The 21,715-nt window shown below is 41.1% G+C and overlaps 1 protein-coding gene across 2 annotated transcripts in view; it reads left to right on the forward strand.

The window, feature by feature from the left end:
• asb15a (ankyrin repeat and SOCS box containing 15a) overlaps positions 1-17,178 on the forward strand; it is a 64,490-nt gene extending 47,312 nt beyond the window's left edge. For both annotated transcript variants that reach the window (XM_072267885.1, XM_072267884.1), the window contains exons 7-10: positions 2,301-2,472; positions 4,776-5,319; positions 10,493-10,646; positions 15,539-17,178. In XM_072267885.1, coding sequence (XP_072123986.1) covers positions 2,301-2,472; positions 4,776-5,319; positions 10,493-10,646; positions 15,539-15,714 — 1,046 coding nt within the window. In that variant the 3' untranslated portion in view covers positions 15,715-17,178. The remainder of the gene's footprint in view (positions 1-2,300; positions 2,473-4,775; positions 5,320-10,492; positions 10,647-15,538) is intronic.
• The last annotated feature ends 4,537 nt before the right edge of the window (positions 17,179-21,715 follow it).

Raw genomic sequence — 21,715 nt, forward strand, 5'->3', positions numbered from 1 at the left:
AGCAGATGCGGCGGAGACGGAGGAATTGCGAGAAGGGGGTGGCATTTTTGCAAGAGACAAGGTGAGAAGAGGAATAGTCCAGATAGCTGTGAGAGTCAGTAGGCTTATAGTAGACATCAGTAAATAAGCTGTCTCCAGAGATAGAGACAGAAAGATCTAGAAAGGGGAGGGAGGTGTCGGAAATGGACCAGGTAAACTTGAGGGCAGGGTGAAAGTTGGAGGCAAAGTTAATAAAGTCAACCAGCTCAGCATGCATGCAGGAAGCAGCGCCAATGCAGTCATCGATGTAGTGAAGGAAAAGTGGGGGACAGATACCAGAACAGGCACGGAGCATAGATTGTTCCACAAAGCCAACAAAAAGGCAGGCATAGCTAGGACCCATACGGGTGCCCATAGCTACACCTTTAGTTTGGAGGAAGTGGGAGGAACCAAAGGAGAAATTATTAAGAGTGAGGACTAATTCCGCTAGACGGAGCAGATTGGTGGTAGAGGGGAACTGATTAGGTCTGGAATCCAAAAAGAAGCAGAGAGCTTTGAGACCTTCCTGATGAGGGATGGAAGTATATAGGGACTGGACATCCATGGTGAAAATAAAGCGGTGGGGGCCAGGGAACTTAAAATCATCGAAAAGTTTTAAGAGCGTGAGAAGTGTCACGAACATAGGTAGGAAGGGATTGAACAAGGGGGGATAAAACCGTGTCGAGGTATGCAGAAACGAGTTCGGTGGGGCAGGAGCAAGCTGAGACAATAGGTCTGCCAGGACAGGCAGGTTTGTGGATCTTGGGTAGGAGGTAGAAATGGGAAGTGCGAGGTGTGGGAACTATAAGGTTGGTAGCAGTGGATGGGAGATCCCCTGAGCAGATAAAGTTGGTGATGGTGTGGGAGACAATGGCCTGGTGCTCCTTAGTGGGGTCACGATCGAGGGGTAAATAAAAGGAGGTATCTGCGAGTTGTCGCTGTGCCTCAGCAAGGTAGAGGTCAGTATACCAGACTACAACAGCACCCCCCTTATCGGCGGGTTTAATAATAAGGTTAGGATTTGTGCGGAGGGAGTGGAGAGCAGAGCATTCCGAAGGAGTGAGGTTGGAATGGGGACAAGGTGCGGTGAAGTCGAGACGGTTGATGTCCCGTCGGCAGTTAGCGATAAAGAGATCCAGAGCAGGCAGAAGACCAGAGCGGGGTGTCCATGAAGAAGAGGAGGGTTGAAGACGGGAGACAGGGCCATAGGTGGGGGTGGAAGAGTCCTTGCCGAAGAAGTAAGCTCGGAGACCGAGATGGTGGAAGAAGAGTTCCGCATCATGGCGAACATGGAACTCAGTGAGTTGTGGGCGAAGGGGGACAAAGGTGAGGCCCTTACTGAGGACAGAGCGTTCTGCCTCAGACGGTTGAAAGTCGGAGGGGATGGTAAAGACCCGGCACGGATGACAGCTGGGATCAGAGGGGGGAGGGGGGAGGCTGGGGGTGTCAGTGGAGAGGGGAGGGTTGGTGTGAGAGGAAGATGGAGCCTCTGAGTACCCAGGAGCTGACGGTGGGATCTGAGGGAGACGGGATTGCAGAGTATTGGTGGGAGAAGGGCAGACAGGAGTCACAATAGCAGCACATAAAGACCCGGCCTGGAGTTCAAACATAAATGTATTGTCTTCTGCTTAGTTACAATGTACAGAATTAGGATATCACACGCTCAGTTGCTGGTTTTGATGGGCTTGAAGTAGCAGTGCGTGTTATGTTCCTTAATAGAGTATCAATGCACAAGTATCAATATAAGTGATTGCTTGTCAATTTACAAAGCAGCTCGCTTAAGTGGCCTCCTTCAGTGAAACTGGCACTACACAATGGTTAGGGTATTGTCATTTGAATTTAATAATATTTATGGACCCCTCTCATATGTATCGAGTGTCTATAAGACATGCATTTGTAACCTAGGGAAGGCTAGTAATTATTTCACATTCCAAATATCTATCAGTATCAGCCTTGAAGATATGACTGAACATCATCAGTCTTCACGGGAATGATTTCCAAATCTTTGTTCCAAAGAGCTGACCCCATATCCTGAGATGCTGACCTCAGATCTAGACTCTCCAACTAAAGGAAACCACTTTGCCAAAATTTCTAAGAATTTTATAGATTTTTTTCTCAGAACTTGTTATTCTCATAGCCTCCAGATAGCAAGGGTACACTCTACTCATTTTCTCCTGGTAGAAGAAACCAGTTCAATTCAAGCATTTCTCAGTGAGTGAGTGTGTAGGATACATGCCGTTTATCCAGACCATTGATCCTAGTGCGCAATGCTTTGCCCACAGGAGGTGATATTCATGCCCAAGCAGATGACGGTGCTTCAGTGCTCCTTGAAGCAGCTGAAGGAGGGAACCCAGACTGTATCACAGTGCTGCTTGAATATGGAGCCAGTCCCAACATACCAGACAATGCAGGTCACCTTCCAATTCACAGAGCAGCACAAGAGGGACATTACTTGTGAGTGGTGAAACAGTGCATTTACCCAGGTCGTTTTTCCTATTGGAGGTCATCTACTAACTGGTTTTGTTGCATGCAAGTTGAACATTTTCTTGATAGCGTAATGAGAACACCACGGGACACTACCGGTTTGGGTGATGGTTCACCTATCTTTGCCATGTACCTTTAAAAGTGCTTTTAGTTGAAGTCTTCCCAAAATCTGTCACCAGCTTGCATTTGTGAGAGTGAATCGTTAAGCAGAAGGCAGCTCTGCAGGTTATAATCCTCTGACAGTGGGTGCTGTCAGGTGACATCAGGCAAGGACCTCAGAGAGTAGGACATGCACAGATCAACATGCACATCTATCACTGATCCTGGTGTAAACATAATCATTTATATCATTCACCAATTTATGTCCACATTACATAGCATATGTACAGATTGTATTACAGATCGTTGATTACCTGCAGCAGGCATATCAAAGTACCAACACTGGTTCCAAAATATCGTCCAAATTCACTGGAAGGTCAAGGGAACAAACATTAGCATCCTCTGCCAGGTTGACACACGCAACATGCTGGGGAAGCCCTGCAGATCAGGCAGCATCTACTGTATGGAAATGAATAAACAGTCTACATTTCAGGCCAAGATCCTTCATCAGGACTGGAAAAGAAGGAGGAAGAATACAGAGTAAAAAGGTGGGGGGTGGAGGAGGAGTACAAACTGGAAGGTGATGGGTGAAACCAGCTGAGGGGGGAGGACAGTGGGTGGGGGAAGAGGGAGGAAGTGAAAAGCTGGGAGGTGAAGGGGGAGCAGGTAAAGGGCTGAACAAGAGGAATCTGATAGGAGAGGATATTGGGCCATGGGAGAAAGGAAACAAGGAAAAACACGAAGGAGGTGATAGGAGAGGACAGCCAGAATGTGGAATGGAAAAGGAGGAGTGGGGTGGGAATTGCAGAAATTGATTTTCATGCTGGCAGGTTAGAGGCTATCCAGATAGAAGATGAGGTGTTGCTCCTTCAATCTGAGAGTGGTCTCTTCATAGCAGAAGAGGAGGCCATTGACTGGTGTGTTAGAATGGGAATGGAGAGTGGAATTAAAAAGGTTGGTACCAGGAAATCCTGTTGCAAAAATGTCAACATACCCAGGACCATGGCCCTGGTTATACTCAGTCAGCTGGAACGGTGAGATACCAATAGATTGCAGTTGCTAGAAAACTGAAATCATAGAGAATGCTGGTAATGCTTAGCAGATCAGGCAGCATATACACGGATAGAAATGTTACAGATTAATGACAACCTTTCATCAGAGTTGACCAGTTCTGATACAAACAGGAGAGACTGGTTATCTGATTTTGTTTTGAGTCCCAAGAGTGGTAACAACAGAAGATCATGCTGGGTGTTGTTCAGTCAAAAATGTCAGAATGAAAGTGGGCTGCTGTATTCAATTGACAGCAAGAGGAAGCTCCGGATTACCCAGGGCTACTGAATGGGGATGTTCTACAAAATGATCAATCTATGTTTAGATTTCTACAGTGTTGAGGAGACCAAGGGCAGATCACTAGACTGGAGAGGGTACAGCTGATTCACTGCTTCATCTGGAAGGAATTCTTTGTTTTAGACGTTATCTACATATTGCAAAGAGAGGAAAATAGGCTATCAACCTCATCCCTTTCATGAAACTCAGTAACCAGGCAGAATCAGATTCAGATTCAGATTTACTTGCATTGAAACATACAGTGAAACATGTAATTTTCATTAAAATCCAAAGCACCCAAGGATGTGCTGAAAGTAGCCCGCAAATGTCACCACACATTCCGGTTCCAACATAGCTTGTCCACAATGTTCAGTGGCGCAACGCAAGCAGCAACAATAACAACAAAATAAAACAACTGCAACAAAACAAGCTCCTTTCCTGAACTCCCACATACCAACTCACACATAGGCTTCCAACCTGAGGTCAGACCACTACCAGGCCTTCACTCCCTGGCCCTGGACTCTCAGACTGCAAACAACTGATCCAGGGGCTTCAACCTGATTAGATTTGAGTATCCCTTTTTATGGATGTTGTATCTCTTTTGATAAAGGTTTTATTTATTGATTACCTTCTTCACTAACAGTGGCATTGGAGTGATGATGGAATGTGTGAGACGCATGTTACTAGTGAACAGCAAATTAGTTTTAAATGATCGATGACTGTGCCTTTTATATATCATAGAATGAGAATTCTATTCTTAAAGGAATGGTGGTTATCATAAATCCTTCCTGCGAATCCTAACTTCAAAGACATCTATAAATGTGTATTTAACACCATATTATTTGCAGGGCCTTGAAGCTTCTTATTCCAGTCACCCGGAAGTCAGCAATTAAGAGAAGTGGGATAAGTCCAATCCATTTGGCTGCTGACAGTGGCAGTACCCAATGTCTGGAATTACTGCTGGAAAGTGGATTTGATGTTAATGCAGTTATAAATGAAGAGATAGCTGCAACCTATGATGATAAGCGGAGGACAGCCCTGTTTATTGCTGTATCTAATAATGATATTGCCTGCTCTGAACTCCTGCTGAAAGGGGGTGCACTACAAAACCAAGATCCACTCTCCTGCCTCCTTGTCGCAGTGAGAGAAGGGAATCACGAACTTGTACGTTTACTTCTACATCATGGCGCCAATGTCAACTGCTACTTTACCCTCATTAACGATACTCTCTTTCCTACTGCCATGCAGTATGCTGTAAAAGATGAAATGATGCTGAGACTCCTGCTCAATAATGGCTACAATGTATCAATGTGCTTTGACTGCATACACACAGAAGGCCTTGGACGGTTTCGTCTCCATCCTATGATTGAATCAAACTCCTATATGACCTCAGTAAGTGACCTGTTTCTGTCTACAGTTTGTGCATTGAATTGACTCTGAAGTATAACAATCATTGGTTGTCAAAGTAATTCAGTAATTCCTTTCATAGAAACATAGAAAATAGGTGCAGGAGTAGGCCATTCGGCCCTTCGAGCCTGCACCGCCATTCAGTATGATCATGGGTGATCATCCAACTCAGAACCCTGTACCAGCCTTCCCTCCATACCCCCTGATCCCCTTAGCCACAAGGGCCATATCTAACTCCCTCTTAAATATAGCCAATGAACTGGCCTCAACTGTTTCCTGTGGCAGAGAATTCCACAGATTCACCACTCTCTGTGTGAAGAAGTTTTTCCTAATCTCGGTCCTAAAAGGCTTCCCCTTTATCCTCAAACTGTGACCCCTCGTTCTGGACTTCCCCAACGTCGGGAACAATCTTCCTACATCTAGCCTGTCCAATCCCTTTAGGATTTTATACGTTTCAATAAGATCCCCCCTCAATCTTCTAAATTCCAACGAGTATAAGCCTAGTTGATCCAGTCTTTCATCATATGAAAGTCCTGCCATCCCAGGAATCAATCTGGTGAACCTTCTTTGTACTTCCTCTATGGCAAGGATGTCTTTCCTCAGATTAGGGGACCAAAACTACACACAATACTCCAGGTATTGTGTTTCCGTTTATATTTAACCGCTTTGTGGTTTCAATTGGCAAGGGCAACAATCTGCCCATCCCTGAAAAGAAACTGAGTGGCCTCCTAGGCCACTGCAAAGACATCATATTATTGTGGGTGATGTATGGGGCCAACCTGACAATGTTGGTCAATTTTCATCCGAAAGGACGTTAATGACCGGAATATAACAAATGGTAACTTTTGGGTCATTATTTCCAAAACCATCTCTTTAATTAAATTTAAATCTCCCAGCTATAGTGGTGGGATTTTGAATGTCTAGATCATTCATTCAGTCCTTTTATCTACTGGCCCACTGATGCAACCACTATGCAAATAATTCCTAGTGGCCAAACATTTTAGTTCCGATTCCCATTACTGTTCTGACGTGTCAGTCCATGGCCTCCTCTTTTGCCAAGATGAGGCCACCCTTTGGGTGGAGGAGCAACACCTTACATTCAGTCTGGGTACCCTCCAACCTGATAACATGAGTGTCAATTTCTCCTTCCAGTAACCAAACTACCCCCCCCCCGCCCTCTATTTCCCACTCTGACCTTTTACTTCTGCTCACCTGCCTATTACTTCCCACTGGGTCCACTCCTAGTCTACTCTTCTATCCTATCAGATTCTTTCTTCTCCAGCCCTTGACCTTTCCCACCCATTTGACTTCACGTATCACCTTCAAACTAGCCTCCTCCCCCACCCGGCTCCTTTTAATTCTGGCGGTTTCCCTCTTCCTTCTTAGTCCTGAAGAAGGGTCTTGGCACGAAACATTGGCTGTTTATTCATTTCTATAGCTTCTGCCTGACCTGCTGGGACCCTCCAGCATTTTGTGTGTGTTGCTTTGGATTTCCAGCATCTGCAGACTTTCTTGTGTTAATAATAGCTCAAATTTATACTGGTGACTTAAGTGGACACATTTCATTCACGCCCTTCCTTTTCAACTTAACAGAAAAAGTGAATTCAGAGGTCTGGCAGAAAACAAAGAGTGGGAATACAAGGTGCCTCTTTTGATTAGCTGATGGGGTCAGTGTAGTGGCTGCTTCTTCTCATATGTTAATAATCTGGATGATAGAACTATTAACTGGGGCACGAGATTTGTGGAGGGACAGGTAGTGATGAGAAAACAGGGAATCTGCAGAAAGACGGACAGATTAGGGGAATGGGCAGAGAAAATATCAGTTGGAATATTGTGTAGGGAAGTGTATGATCATGCACTTTGGTAGAAAGAATAAAGGCATGGGGTGCAGATTCAGAAATTGGAAGTGCAAAGGAAATTGGGAGTCCTAAAGGTTTTCTTAAAGTGCAGGATTCCCTAAAGGTTAACTTGCAAGTTGATTTGGTATTAAGGAAGGCAAGTGTAACGTTAGCATTCACTTTGAGAGGACTAGAATATAAAAGCAAGGATGTAATGCTGATGTTTTATAAGGCATTGGTCAGACTATATTTGGAGTATTGCGAGCAGTTTTGAGCCCCATAACTAAGAACAGAGATGAGGAGAAATTTATTTAGCCAGAGGATGGTGAGTCATTGCCACACACAGCTGTGGAGACCAAATCATTGAGTAGATTTAAAGTGGAGGTTGAGGTTGATAAGTTCGTGATTGGTAAGCGTGTTAAATGTTATGGGGAGAAGGCAGGAGAATGGGGTTGAGGGGGAAGTAAATCAGCTATAATTAAATGGCAAAGCAGACTGGGTGTGCTGAATGGCCTCATTTTTCTCCAGTCTTGTAGAATTGCAGTGATGATAAACTTCACCAGCAAAACCCTGATATAGAACACAAAGCTGTTCTAAAAAGATAAGGGATAATAAAGAAATGAAGAAAAAAGGAACAGTGATTATTACTCAGCCATCAGGCTCTTGAACCAGAGGGGATAGCTTCACTCAACTTCACCTCCCACAACTCACTTTCAAGGACTCTTTATCTCATGATCTCAGTACTTATTGTGGGCTTTCATTGATTCTGTTATGGTTACTATTCTATTATGGATTTATTGAGTATACCCTCAAGGAAATGAATGTCAGGGTGACATATATGTACTTTGATAATAAATTTAATTTGAACTTTGGACTTTGAAATATTGAAAGTTCAGTTGATGTAAGCTTCTTTAATTTATATAAAATGATCATAATCAAATGTGCCCCATGCTCAGCTCTGGACATGTCTCATTCTAATTAGCCTTGTATCAATTTCCACTTGATTTGTATTGTTTTGCTATATGAATCCTATGCTTTTGGAAATGATACTGGACCCTTATCAGAAACACTTGGCCTTGTGTTTGACTGCAACAACTTCCAGCATTTGAGTTCAGTGATTCCCACACTTGATCCACATCATGAGGAACGTGCACGTGCATGCTCACAGGATAAGTCACATGAGTTACCGAGTTGGTAAGGCTTTTAGTACAGGTGCTATAAAGCCTACGAGAGATATGCAGAACAGGAAAATAATAATCTCAATTAAAGACTTGATGTCAAAGCTGCCAAAAGGGAGCAGCATGCTCCACCTATCACTCCTTCCTAACACTAGTTGAACAGAAGAAAGGACACAGACACAAACCCATCTGGTGATTGATTTCTGCTGGTTACTGCTACAATTCTACAAGGGTTTGATGCCTTTAAGAATTATTTTGCATAGCTAAGGGCTAACAAATGAAAAAAATGACTTCTTCCTCCCTCTCTTCTTGCTGTTCTGCAGCTGACTGGCTGAATTTCAGTTTTTGACTCTTAGGAAAGAGAAAGGATTAAGGGTAGGATTTTATCTCAGATACTGGGTCATGCTGGGATTGGGATGAGTGGGGGTAGGGTGTGGGAAGGTGTAATGACAAAATAATAAGAGGTGCATACTAGCAGCATCTTACCATTTGTAAAATCATAAGAAATTTTTGGATGCGCAGCTAATTGCATATGAGAAGGTGATTTGGTATGAGGATACCCTCATTTAAAATTACAGCCCTATCACTGACTGCAGACCAAGTAATGGCCATTCAAGTTAAAGTGATCACTGTATCTTTGTTATATTATGGCAGTGTAGTGCCAGTCATCTTGTTGATTATCTACTGCTGCCTATAATAACTTGCCATTGTTTCTCCAAAAGAGAAGAAAGTGTGTCAATGAATGTTACCCAAGTGTTTTGGTTGTGTGCAAGAATATTTGGGGTTGTGTGTGGATGATATGCGAAATGGACGGCTCCTGGCAGCATCTGCAGCTACAAGACCCTACTCTTACTTTGCACCACCTCCACTAACAACACAGTGTGGAAAAACCCCGAGCGTCCTTTCTCCATTGGGCTGTCATCTTTGCAAAGTCCACAGGTCAGAATAATTTTCAGAATTGCTCGCAGCATCTGCTGCAGCTATGACACACCCCTTATGCAAGAGGTTTAAGCCAGTTTAAGTAGAGCAGCTTTGGCATTAACTGGTGCTAGCCCCTTTTACAGAATCAAGCCTCCCACTGAAGTGGCAAGATGATCAGTGTGGGTAACAATGGCTCCACTCAACTATTATATAAATGGGCAGGTATTGCTGCCTCCACAACTTGTACATTGTGATCCTCCACAACTATTTACAGGGGCTTTTTGATTTAACACCTCTAGCCTTTGTCCTCAGCATATTTTGGCCCCTCACTGATAATTCTATTCCTTGTTCACTCTCTCAGTTTGAACCACATTGGGCACTACAGTAGCATAGTGGTTAGTGTAATGATTTCATAGTGCCAGAAATCAGGTTTCAATTCTTACCACTGTCTGTAAGGAGCTTGTACATTCTCCCTGTGACCACATGAGTTTCCTCCGAGTGCTCCGGTTTCCTCCCACATTCCAAAGACGTACGAGTTAGTAGGTCAATAAGTTGTGGGCATGTTTTGGAAGCACGATGACACCTATTGCCCCCAGCACATCCTCAGACTGTGTTGGTTGTTGATGCATGTGATATATTTCACTATAAATTTCGATGTATATGTGGTAGATTAAGCTAATCTTTATCTTTACAACAGTGGTGCTCCAAGCTAAACTACATAGTTTCTCCAGTGCACGACCATATTAGGGAAAGAGTCGCCATCTCAGTGTCAGCTATTCTGCTTCCAATTCTCCACCCATGCTTCTGATAACTCTGATTCCAGGCTGGCCTCCCACTTTGCACACCAGCCAAACCTGAGCTCATCTAATATCACACCCATGTTCTACCTTGCATAAGGTTTCAATAGATCATTTATGATTGCTCAGAGTTCCCTGACATCTCAGTTGTGATGTTCATAATGTTTATGCCTTCACCCCTTTCCTAATTACCACCCCCCCTGCCCTACAACCTTACAAGAACCTTCTGTTAACTACCATTGCACTCAGTCCTTTCTGAAATTGCACCTCTCTCATTCTTCATCTTTAATGGATTCCTTAAAATGTTTTACCAAGCTTTGATACACTTTTCCTAACATGTCCATCATTAGCTCAGTGATCAGTTTTTGTCTGACTAACTTTGAAAACACCATTGACATTAACTGTACTTTTATTTTATTTGTAGTTCTGCGAGTTCATTACTGTTCCATGGATGAGCCATTTGGTCGGCAGGGTTGTGCGTGTACTGATAGATTACGTGGATTACATTTCGTTCTGTAGGAAATTAATGCCTGTACTTGAGAAGCAGAAGGAATGGCCTGAGATCTGCCACATAATGGGTAATTCCATTATTTTCATTCCTTGCTCAGTAAGCAAACTATGAAGATTTAGAAAAAACAGTGATGGGGGGTGGTGGGCAGACGGGAGGGAATAGTTTGCTGAAGTGTGACATAGATACAGACGATTGTGAAAGAGAGCGGCATGTTTAAAATGAATGAAGTATTTTTTCCAGAAACAGTTCTTTATGAAATGGACCCACCTGAAATAGTTTCTGATACTGATTGGATATTAGTCTCGTCCAGTATTTTCTCCACTAGTTTAGCCTTTTGTGTATTTGTGACTTTTTTTTAAAGACTATTTCTCACGTTTGTGGTTATGAGTAATTTTAAAACTCTGGTGGTTTTGTTTAATTTTACTGCGGGAATAATAGTTCCTTGAGCAAAAAATGAGCTGCTGCAGATCTCAGCTCTGTGGTATCTCCTGTATAGTTCCTTGATTCTGTTCTATATCACTTAAATATTAAATGTATAATTCATTCAGTACATGCTTAACAATAACAAACACAGGAAGTTTATTTTTCCTCAGAGTTATCACTCAACTATAATATAAATATATTCAGCTCACTGTTTCCAAGCTATACAGTATCTGAGTCCTGAAGAAGGATCTTAGCCCAAAACATCAACTGTTTATTAACTTCCATGGATGCTGCCTGACCTGCTGGGTTCCTCCAGCATTTTGTGTGCACTAATCTGATTCTCTTTTTGAAGATCCATTGTTAGATAAAAGTAAACAGCAAAGTAGGGTCTTAAACTTAATAGGGCAGACTTATCATTGTGGTAGTCGAATTCCAAACAAATCATGAAAGCATTTCAATAGGCACTTGTGTTTTTTGGGGCTTGTACCCCCCTCATTCAACCACTGGTTTGTTCCAAGTTCAGACCCACACTTTAAGTTGACTTGCAGAATGCTGCCACCATGTTTAAAATGCTTCTGTCATTATATTTTTATTAATACAGTGCCAGAGTGATGGATTCACACCTGTAGCACCAGGTGACCATCAGGCAGTATTGGAGGGAAGTTTTAAGAGGTATCCTTTTAAAAACATTCTGGCAATTTGCTTCCTCCCTCATTCATATCTATGAAATTTGAAAATAAATCTTTGCTCTTCTTGTCTTACACTTCCACAGTCCATGTCATCACCAAGATATATCTTTCTTTCTTTAATATCACTAAAATTATTAGAGACATTTTAGAATCGCTTAGATCGGCACATGGATGATAGAAAAATAGAGGACTATGTAGGGAGGTGGGGTAAAACTAATCTTAGGGTAGGTTAAAAGGCCAGCACAGCATCACGAGCCAAAAAGCCTCTACTGTACTATAGTGTTCTATGTTTTATGTTCACTATTTTTGCTAGTAAGGTGAAGATACAAGGGTAAAATTCCATTCAAGAACAAGAATAATTTACCAAATGGAGAAAGGATGAACAATCTGTAAAACCAATGACTTTCGAAAGACTGGAGTTACTCCCCATCTCACTGCTGACAGTGTATTCATTAAACTTGAGAGTTCAAGTCAGAAGCTTATCCATTAAACCACTTTTCAAATCGCCATTATCAGTGACATTACTTTTATAGTTCAACTTGAATAAACATTCAGTGGCCATTTTATTAGGTAACTCCTATACGTAATAAAATGGCCACTGAGTGTATGTTCTTGGTCCTCCTGTTGCTTTAGCCCATCCGCTTCAAGCTGTGACATGCTGTGCATTTCAAGTTGCTTCCCTGATCTCCTGCGGGAGGTTATTTGAGTTACTGTTCCTTCCTGTCAGCTTGAACCAGTCTGGCCCATTCTCCTCTGACTTTTCTCATTACAAGACGTTTTTGCCCACAGAACTGCTACTCACTGCATGTTTTTTTTTTGCTTTTTTTCATCATTCTCTGTATAATCTAGAGACTATTGTGCATGAAAATCAGAGGTGATGAGCAGTTTCTGAAATATTGAAACCACCTTGTCTGGCACCAACAATCATTCCACAGTCAAAGTCATTTAGATCACATTTCTTCCCCCTTCTGATGTTTGATCTGAACAACAACTGAATTTTGACCATGTTTGCATGCTTTTATGCATTGATTTGCTGCCATATAATTGGCTGATTAGATGTTTGCATTAACAAGCAGGTGTATAGGTGTACCTAATAAAGTGGCCACTTGGTCTATTTTTATCTGGTCAATATCCAATAATATACCTTGAGAATTGAGTCCAGCAGATTACTGTGATGGGTCTGAGTTTACAGCTGAACAAAACTCAGGGTTATAACTGTTTCAGACTGCTTTCAAATTATTGCAATGATTAACTCTTTCAGGACACATTTGCAGCAGTTAAGGGGTGATAGATGTAACATTAAATCCAAGGAATTTCGGACAGAGAGCTAGAGAAGCAATCCCTTTTATGCATGGAGTGGGAGACTGTGGAATGCATTAGCAGAGTTAATGACTTGAAGCAGAGACCATTGAGAATGTTGGAAGAGGATAAAAGGGATGTGGTCACGTGACACCTGGGATTGGGATAATAATTGCTGTGAACTAATTGAGCCAGACAGCCACATTCTTTGACGACTGCGTGCGTAACTCAATGTTGTTTCCATTTCTACTGTCATCACTGTGTTTAAATCATTCTGCAGAAGTAAACATTCCCATCATATTATTACCGATTCCAGATGCCCTGCATGTGTCTTACTCTAAAGGCAGCTCTACCTTCATCCTCAGACAGCTGGAGTTTTTGTTTCTGCAAGAATTCTTCAGAGGAGGCTGCTATTCAATACAGTACTTGAGAACTGACAGCTTTTCAGCATAGCAGTTTCTGCCTCCTGTGACAGCCAGGTGACCACAAGTGCTTGCATTTGAACAGGAAATATTGTTGCAGGCTTCCTGGAATTGGCCCAAGTTCCTTGATTCGGCCACTTGCTAACCTTAGTCCTGCTGCTGGAGGTCTTTTATCAGCCCACTACTGGCCAAGAGTGATCATGCTGCAGAGAGAGAAGCCTCTTGTACAAGGATTATCCTGACAATGTGTTACTGTCCTACCCTATCATATTTTGTGCATTTCCACCAATCAAATGCAGAAATAAACTTCTAATAAACTGACAAAGCACAGAGTGATTTCAACACCCAAATGATCATCTGTTGACCAGATCATCTCATTGATCTCCCTCAAGCAAACAGGACCACTCAGTTCTAATTACAGACTTATTCCAAACTTCAATGAAGAAGGTGTGGTACTCTGACTGTCATTTTTATTGAAGTAACGTTTGATCAACTGTAGCATCAAGGAGACCTGGGGAAACGGAAGTTAATTGGCAGCAAGGGGAAAGACTCCAGTAGTCCAAAGTTCAAAGTATATTCGTCATCAAAGTATGCATATGCATATGATATACTATCTTGAGATTCATTTTCCTGCACACGTTTCTTGGATTATGATTATTGAAAGCTAATCATTCCAGCTCCAAAATGTTGTTGCAGAAGTTCCTCAGGGCAGTATCCCAAAGCCAACCATTTTTAAATATCTCATCAATGACTGATTCTGTCCCATTATCTAAGTATGGATGCTTGCTTATCATTGGGCAACATTTACTTTTATTTTCACTATGAAAATGAAACCATGTGTGCCTACATACAGCAAGACTTTGATAATATTTAGTCATGAATTGATACCTGGCAAATAATATTTGCACTTCTCAAATGCTATGCATTCCCTATAAGAGTGAGTCTAACCATCAACCCTAGATATTCAATGATATCATCATTCCCAAATCCTATTGACTAAAAAAGCAATTGAACCAGGTGCATTAACAGGGAGGCTACAAAGGCAGGTCAGAGAATGAGTATCTTGTTGAAATAACTCACCTCCTGACACCCCATAGATTTAGCACTATCTACAAGACAGAAGTCAGTAATGTGATGGTGCACCCTCCATCTTTCTGCATAGGTGTGGCTCCAACAACACTGGAAAAGCTGAACTTCCAGGTGTAGACCTATATACCTGCTTGTTAATGCAAACATCTAATCCAAGCAGCCTTCTTGATTGACAACCCATCAAACCCTTGAAACATTCATTTTCTCTTTGATGGCCAAATCATGATGGCATTGTTTAGAATCTGCAATATCCAAAGCATTCACCTGGACCATTCAGCCATCACCTCCCGGTACCTCTCCCTCTACTACTAAGAAGGACGACAGCAGAAAGTGCTTGGGTCCATGCCCTCCTGCTCTAAGCGTCATCATCCTGACTTACAGCACACAGTTTTGTCATTCATTGCTGCAGGATTGAAATTCTGAAATTTTGTATGTGGTAAAATTGTGAAGGTTCCTCCAAATGAAGGCAATTTCTCATTATCATCTGCTTAAGGGCAATGAAAGATGACACAAAGTGATAGCCTTGTCTGTGACTCCCATCTCCTGTAAATGAATTTAGAAGACAAATAAACATCCAAGGTACATACACCAACAATATCAAATTGAACTGCAAGTCTGGCAGACTTCCCTTCCCCAACCTCCTTTCCTATCATCTCAAGAGTCATCAGGAATTTAATTAGCAACCCCAGCATTGACCTTGCCAAGACACACAACTTCAACATATTGCAGGAACTAAATGTAGAACCAAAGTCAAAACCACTGCTTTGTATTTAGAGGAATTTTAAATCATGTTTGTATCTATTTGCGTCTTTTTGGCTGCTCTGAGAGAAAAGGAACTGAAAACCTCTCCTCAAATTCGCGTTCAAAAATATGCAAAGAGCATCATGTTATTATAATGCCATGCTAACAGCAAACCTGCCAGGTCAGATTCTGATCTATGGAATCAGAATCTTGGTTGTATTTTTTCTAGCGTATAAAGTAATGCTGACCTAATTAAAGTCCATACATTTGAAAAACAACTTTTGCTTTACTTGCAGAAAACCCTCGTCATTTGAAGCATTTGTGCCGACTGAAAATACGGAAACTTATGGGGCAAAGGCGACTGCAAGATCCTACATGTTTAGCATTGCTTCCTCTCCCTCCTATGCTTGTGGATTACCTCTTGTATAAGGAATATGATCTGTATGGAAAAAGTCTTAATGCACTGCATTAGTATGTGAACTGTAATCATCATGTACCATAATTGTAGTTATAGTATCTTATAATTCATATTCTTAAATTGGTCATAAAACCATTGAATTACCACCTACAGGGAGCCACCATTTTGCTGAATTGTTCTGTGCAGTTAGTGTAACAAGTGACAAGTCTGTAGCATTAAGCATTGGTTGAACTATTCTGAAATTACAATATTTGCAAATCACAAAAATGTTAAAAATGCATAATAACACACAAAATGTTGGATGAACTCAGCAGGTCATCAGGCAGTATTTGTAGAAAGCTATGAACAGTCATCGTCTTGGTCCAAAATATCAATTGTTCATTCCTTTCTATAGATGCTGCCTGACCTGCTGAGTTCCTCCAGCATTTTGTGTGTGGGTACTCTGGATTTCCAGCAGCTATGGAATACCTTGTGTTAGTTAAAAGTACAGAGCTTTTCAAACATAAAACTAAACCAACCAGAAGCCTTTATTTTGAAGTAATCTCCTGTAGGTCCAACATAATAAGGGATGGCTGTATTTCACAGCTTATACTTCATGCTTTTTCATAAACCCAACTTTGCCATACACAAACCCTTCAAGGTCTTGTGCATGTCTAGACATTTCTATACAGTTTTCAAAGGCAGCCAATTGTGCAGCAGCTCAAGTACTTTTTAGCATATTTCTTCTCACCTTGTGTAATGTAGTTTCCATCTCTTCTCTGCAGAAAGCAGTATTATTCCTGCTGCATAGCAGTTTGTACTCCTTTAATACCAGCTCCATTTAGATCTTTGATAGTGAGTGTTGACACTTTTAAACGGTCATGATCAAAATCAATGTGATGAATGTAACTATGGTAAGTTTGCATTCATAATAAATGTTAACCTTGGAGTTAATTCAGGTCCTCTGTATCAGTACAATGAGGCCCTATACTGAGTAGCTGGTAATGATGAATGAATTGTTAATAAATTTCTCCATGCTTGAAAGCCATTTCTTAAGCTGACGCAGAACATAATATTAAACGTTTTCGACTCCTCCAACAGTAATTGAACCCTACCCACTGGATGAATGAGCTTAAGTAAGCAAGCCAAGCACTTCACTAATGTGTACATTTCAGTGCCAATCTGAAACTATATAGTTAGGTATAATTAATTTCCTCATTCAGCAGGTCCTATAATAGCAGGTCAATTATAGTCCAAAACAAATTACTCTTCACTTTGTCATTTGCATCATGCTGACAGACTAATAGTTTACAGGGATTGCTGATCACTTCTATTCCGGACATTCACCTTATTTGATGAAATACTTCAAAATATAAACCTGTTCATTAAACTATACAGGCATACTTCTGGATATGAGTTGTTATTGCTTAAAATAAACTGGTTTATTTTATTAAAATAATTAGCATTAGGTACACTGCAACGTTTCCCCATAATTTTAGGTGATTCACATCATTCTTTATGCTGTACTCAAGAAAACTAGTGAGAAAATCTGCTGAAATTAAAGTATTTATGCTATAAACTATGTTTTCTCATTTGTGATTTTATTTCCTTCACTGTTTTCCTCCACTGAGTTGTTACCTCTAACAGCAAACAGTAAAAGAAACTTACCCCTCACATCCCCTTTGAACCTACCCCTCTCACCATCATTGTATGCCCTCTGGTATTAGACATTTCTACTGTGAGAAACAGATACTCCCTTTCTACTTTATCTATGCCTCTCAAAATCTTATAAACTTCGATTAGATCTCCTCTCTGCCTCCACTGAGTAAGAATGACTTACCGTGGTTTTTTTAAAACTGGTTTGCTATTTCTAACCATCATTGCGCATCACAACATGGAAATGGTACAAAATCAGTCACAAGCTGGGCTCAGTCTTCATTATGCAGTAATTGTTATTTTAATAAAATACATAATCTGATTCAGATCTCTTCCTGACACTGTGCCTACTAACACTTCTGAAATTAACTTTCTCTACTAATATATCCTATCATGCAATTCACACATACAAAATGGGAGAAGTTCCTCAAGATTTATCCCACTCCATCACTGGAACATTGATGGAAATGTGATAGAATTGCCATTCCTTCATGGAAATTACCTGTGGTGGTTCAATAGTTAACACTGCTGCCTCACAGCTCTAGGGATCAATATTTGATACTGACCTCGGTTGTCTCTGTCAACAGTTTACACATTCAACCCGTGTGTTTCTAGGAGGTACCCCAGATAGCTATCACACCTTAAGCACATGATAGTAGGTTAATTGCCTGCTGTAATTTACTCTTTTGTGTGAGTAGACAGCAAAAAATCAAGGAAGAATTGATGGGCATCTAAGGAAAATAAATTGCAGTCAAAGGGAAATAAAAGAAGATGGAACTATTGGGGTTGGGAGATAGAATAGATCAGATGGGTGGAATAGTATCCATCTGTGTCAGAATGATTAAATAAAATACATACATTGTTAGGTTAGGTATTCAGAATTCATTCCATTTTTATCATTTATGTTGGTACACCCTTCCAATTAGTATTATCCAATAAATCTCAACCTGATGTCCAACCTTTGCAGGTCCAGCCTCCCAGCTTAAGTTCTGATATGAGGATTGAAGTGTCAGCATCCCCTTCTTTAACTGAGCCCCATTAAATCCAGTAAAATTGTGCTCAAAATGTGACCCTAAATGGAAACACTGATGCTGATCACCTAATGTTAATCAGTAATGGTATCCATTAAGAGCCAGCATTTTGTTAGAAGTTGTATCATTATTACTTGCTTTACTAAACTTTAAAGCAGAGGGGAATGTCAATATGCTTTATTGTTCCCAACCTGATTTCTAATGGTTCTCAAGGATAAAAATTAATTGTAAATGTTTTATAAGCAATGTTTAATTCTTACATTCATGGGTTTAAATGGCATTTAAAGCAGATACCAGTCAATTAACATATAACTGACATGTATGTATACAATGATTTTGTTCATTATGTTTCTGATGTCACTTGCCTGTTTTATTCTAAATTCTGTGATTAATCTAACAATACATACATTTACCAGAATCTACGGTATATTGGTTTTCCAACTGCAGCAGTGCAAGTTGAAGGCATCAATGGTTGTTTCAAACTCATGAAGCTATTTGGCTAAGGCTTGTCCTTCAAAATTAAGGCCAAATATATTTTATCAGCATCATCCCTTTAAGCAGGAGAACCACAGATAATCTTCATCCTATTTATTTATAGCTAGAGGAGTATCCATTACAAAATATTTAGTTCAAAATACCAAAGTACAAAATACCTTGCCATCTTATTCTGTTTATCCTGTGACAGTTGATGACACCAGTATTGTCCTGTTGTCTGGGATACAGTGGACAACAAAATAATCTCAACATTTCCCAGAGCCGTACATTGACCTGTCCAATGAAGTCAAAGTATCCGTCCCTCAATTTGGAAATTCCAAATATGCAGCCTTTGGCTATTCCAATGTTGTTGTGTCATCTGTGCCAAATGGGAAACTATTTTAGTTCCCAGAATCTCTTTTCAACTTGCTTTTGATTTTTACTAGTGAGTGAAAAATCCATTTAGATGAAAACTGAGAATTATTCAGCCAGTATATTTGTTCGGAACTTTAAAAGAAGTGGAATAGTTCCCAACTGATGCACATACCCATATCACACAAATCTTCCCCAGTTAGCCCTGCCATACAAAGTCACATTCCCACAGAGGAGTTACACATTAAAGGAGCAGCAGGACAACGTGTTTCACTGTGTTTATTTATCCATACTTTACCAGTTCACTTAGTTTGTTTCTATTTCTGAGCAGGAATTTCCACGATAAATTCTCTTGTACACAGATTCACAGCATTTCAATGAGAAATTAGTGGTTAAAGGCTAGGCCTTTGTTGCCTATCAAAAAAGGCCTCAAAATTTGTTTGCCAGTGTGGATGATTCACTTCATAAAAGGTCATCACTTTAAAACTTCGATTGCACTAATATACTACAAGTAGAGGCTAGCTCTCTGCATATAGGACAGATCCAGCATGATCTGGAAGTTTCAGAATTTGTCTTACAAGGAGATTTTCTCTAGTTGATGGCATATTTACGGAGCAGAGTGGAGCTGTTTGGAAAATTGCCCTGTCATTGAAGGTTGATATCTACACTGCTTGTGATTAATTTATATTTAACTGCTCACCACCTAGTCTAGCCCTGATGCTGATTTTGACCCAAACCATTGGCAATTCCTTGAGCAACGCACACAAAATGCTGGAGGAACACAGCAAGAGTCTCAGCCCAAAATGCTGACAATTTGCTCCTCTCCATAGATGCTGACTGACTTATCGAGTTCCTTCAGCATTTTGTGTGTGCTGCTTAATATACCCGGCATACACAGAATCTCTTGTGTTTTAACAGTTCCTTTCTATCCATAGATGCTGCTCAACCTACTGAATTCTTCCGCCAGATTGTTAGCTGCTCCAGTTTGCAGCATCTGCAGTCTCTTGTGATTGCCTTCCATTGATTGTACTTTTTCTGGAGAAATTACACCGCCTTTATTGGGAGATGTGGCTGTTGTTTCTGGTTCCTCCACGTTTTCTGAATACATTGACTTTGCATGCTGTGCAATAGGTTCTTTTCTACCAGTCAAATGTCCCACCCTGACAACTCTTGACTGCTGTGGTGCTGTCAATAACTACTCAAAATCATAAATAGAATGCCACTGTGCCTTACCCAAAGCAGGCAGGAAAGAGACACAAACAGAGTGCATTGCAGGAAGGATAAAGGAAATTTAGTTAAATGAACACACGGGAACCTTGCAGAGTTCTCGATGTTCAGAGCTGCTTGAATTGCTTCCCCCATCTCCTGAGTACAATAAACTTCAACAAATGGATTTCTTGAGATCTTGGTGCCAGAGTAGCCAATTTTCCAAACTATTGGATGTTACTCTGACTAGTACCCCCAAAATACTTTTACTTTGCTTTTCTTTAACGTGCTGATAGGGTGGGCAATGAACTTGATTGGTGTAAAGAGAGTGGGGAAACATCCTGGACCCCTGTTTTGGCTGCTTACCCCTGTTGTTCAAGACCCCAGCCCAGCTCCAGCCACGCACCTGATCCAGAATTCAGAATCCAGCCCCATCAGAAGCCAGAGGGCCACACCCTTCCATGGCCCCCTCCCCGCCCATTTTGGGTGCACATCCTGCCTGCACTCTGGATCCCCAGTTCACACTCTGGGCTGATATGCCAGCCATACGCCGGACCATCAGGTGCCAGGTCATCAGAGGTTTACTGTACCTGGTAAGTGATTGCTAGGCTAAGTGTTGAGGTGATAATGACTGAGAATGTCGGCTGAGATGTCACTATCACTACTTTAGGATCACTCATCTCCCACCTGTTTGTCGGCCTGTAAAAGGCTGGACAAGTGATAAAGCGAGAGAAGCCTCATGGTAATGAATCTTTGCCCAATTTGCTCTCCCTGCCTGTTTGAAAACTACTAGATTTTCTGCCCAGTAGAAGAGGAAGTAGTAGTTTCTATGACTAAGCAGATAATTGAGCTTTATTTAAAAAAAGGTGCAGCAGACCAGCCCCAATGTTTCACCATATATAAGGCATGCAATATATTGCACTGATTTATCATTTATTTTTCCTTCAGGATCTGGGCAAGGCCAGTAGTTATTGTCCATCCCTGTTCAAGGTGGTTCACCGTGGCTTATAAGTAAAATGATTATGTAAAATACTGATTCATAAAGCCAAGGTCTGACTTACTATCTAATTTGTGCTTCCACCAAAGACCAACTTTGTCTCCTGATAATTAAAACAGAAGTATTTCCATTGCAATCACTAATATATTCACTATAAAATTTATTGCCACACAATAAGCCAACAGAAATACCTTCATAACATTCATCTACTGTGCAAAATGTATGGTCAGTGCCTAACATCTTCTTCCTCAGCATTCAGAGTCTGGCTTTGGTCTCATTGGAAAGTTGGCGAGCGCTACTGAGTAAACATGTTGAGCAAAGGAATGTAACACCATGTCCT

This window comes from Mobula birostris, chromosome 9, assembly GCF_030028105.1.
Source record: "Mobula birostris isolate sMobBir1 chromosome 9, sMobBir1.hap1, whole genome shotgun sequence".
Taxonomy (NCBI): Eukaryota; Metazoa; Chordata; class Chondrichthyes; order Myliobatiformes; family Myliobatidae; genus Mobula; species Mobula birostris.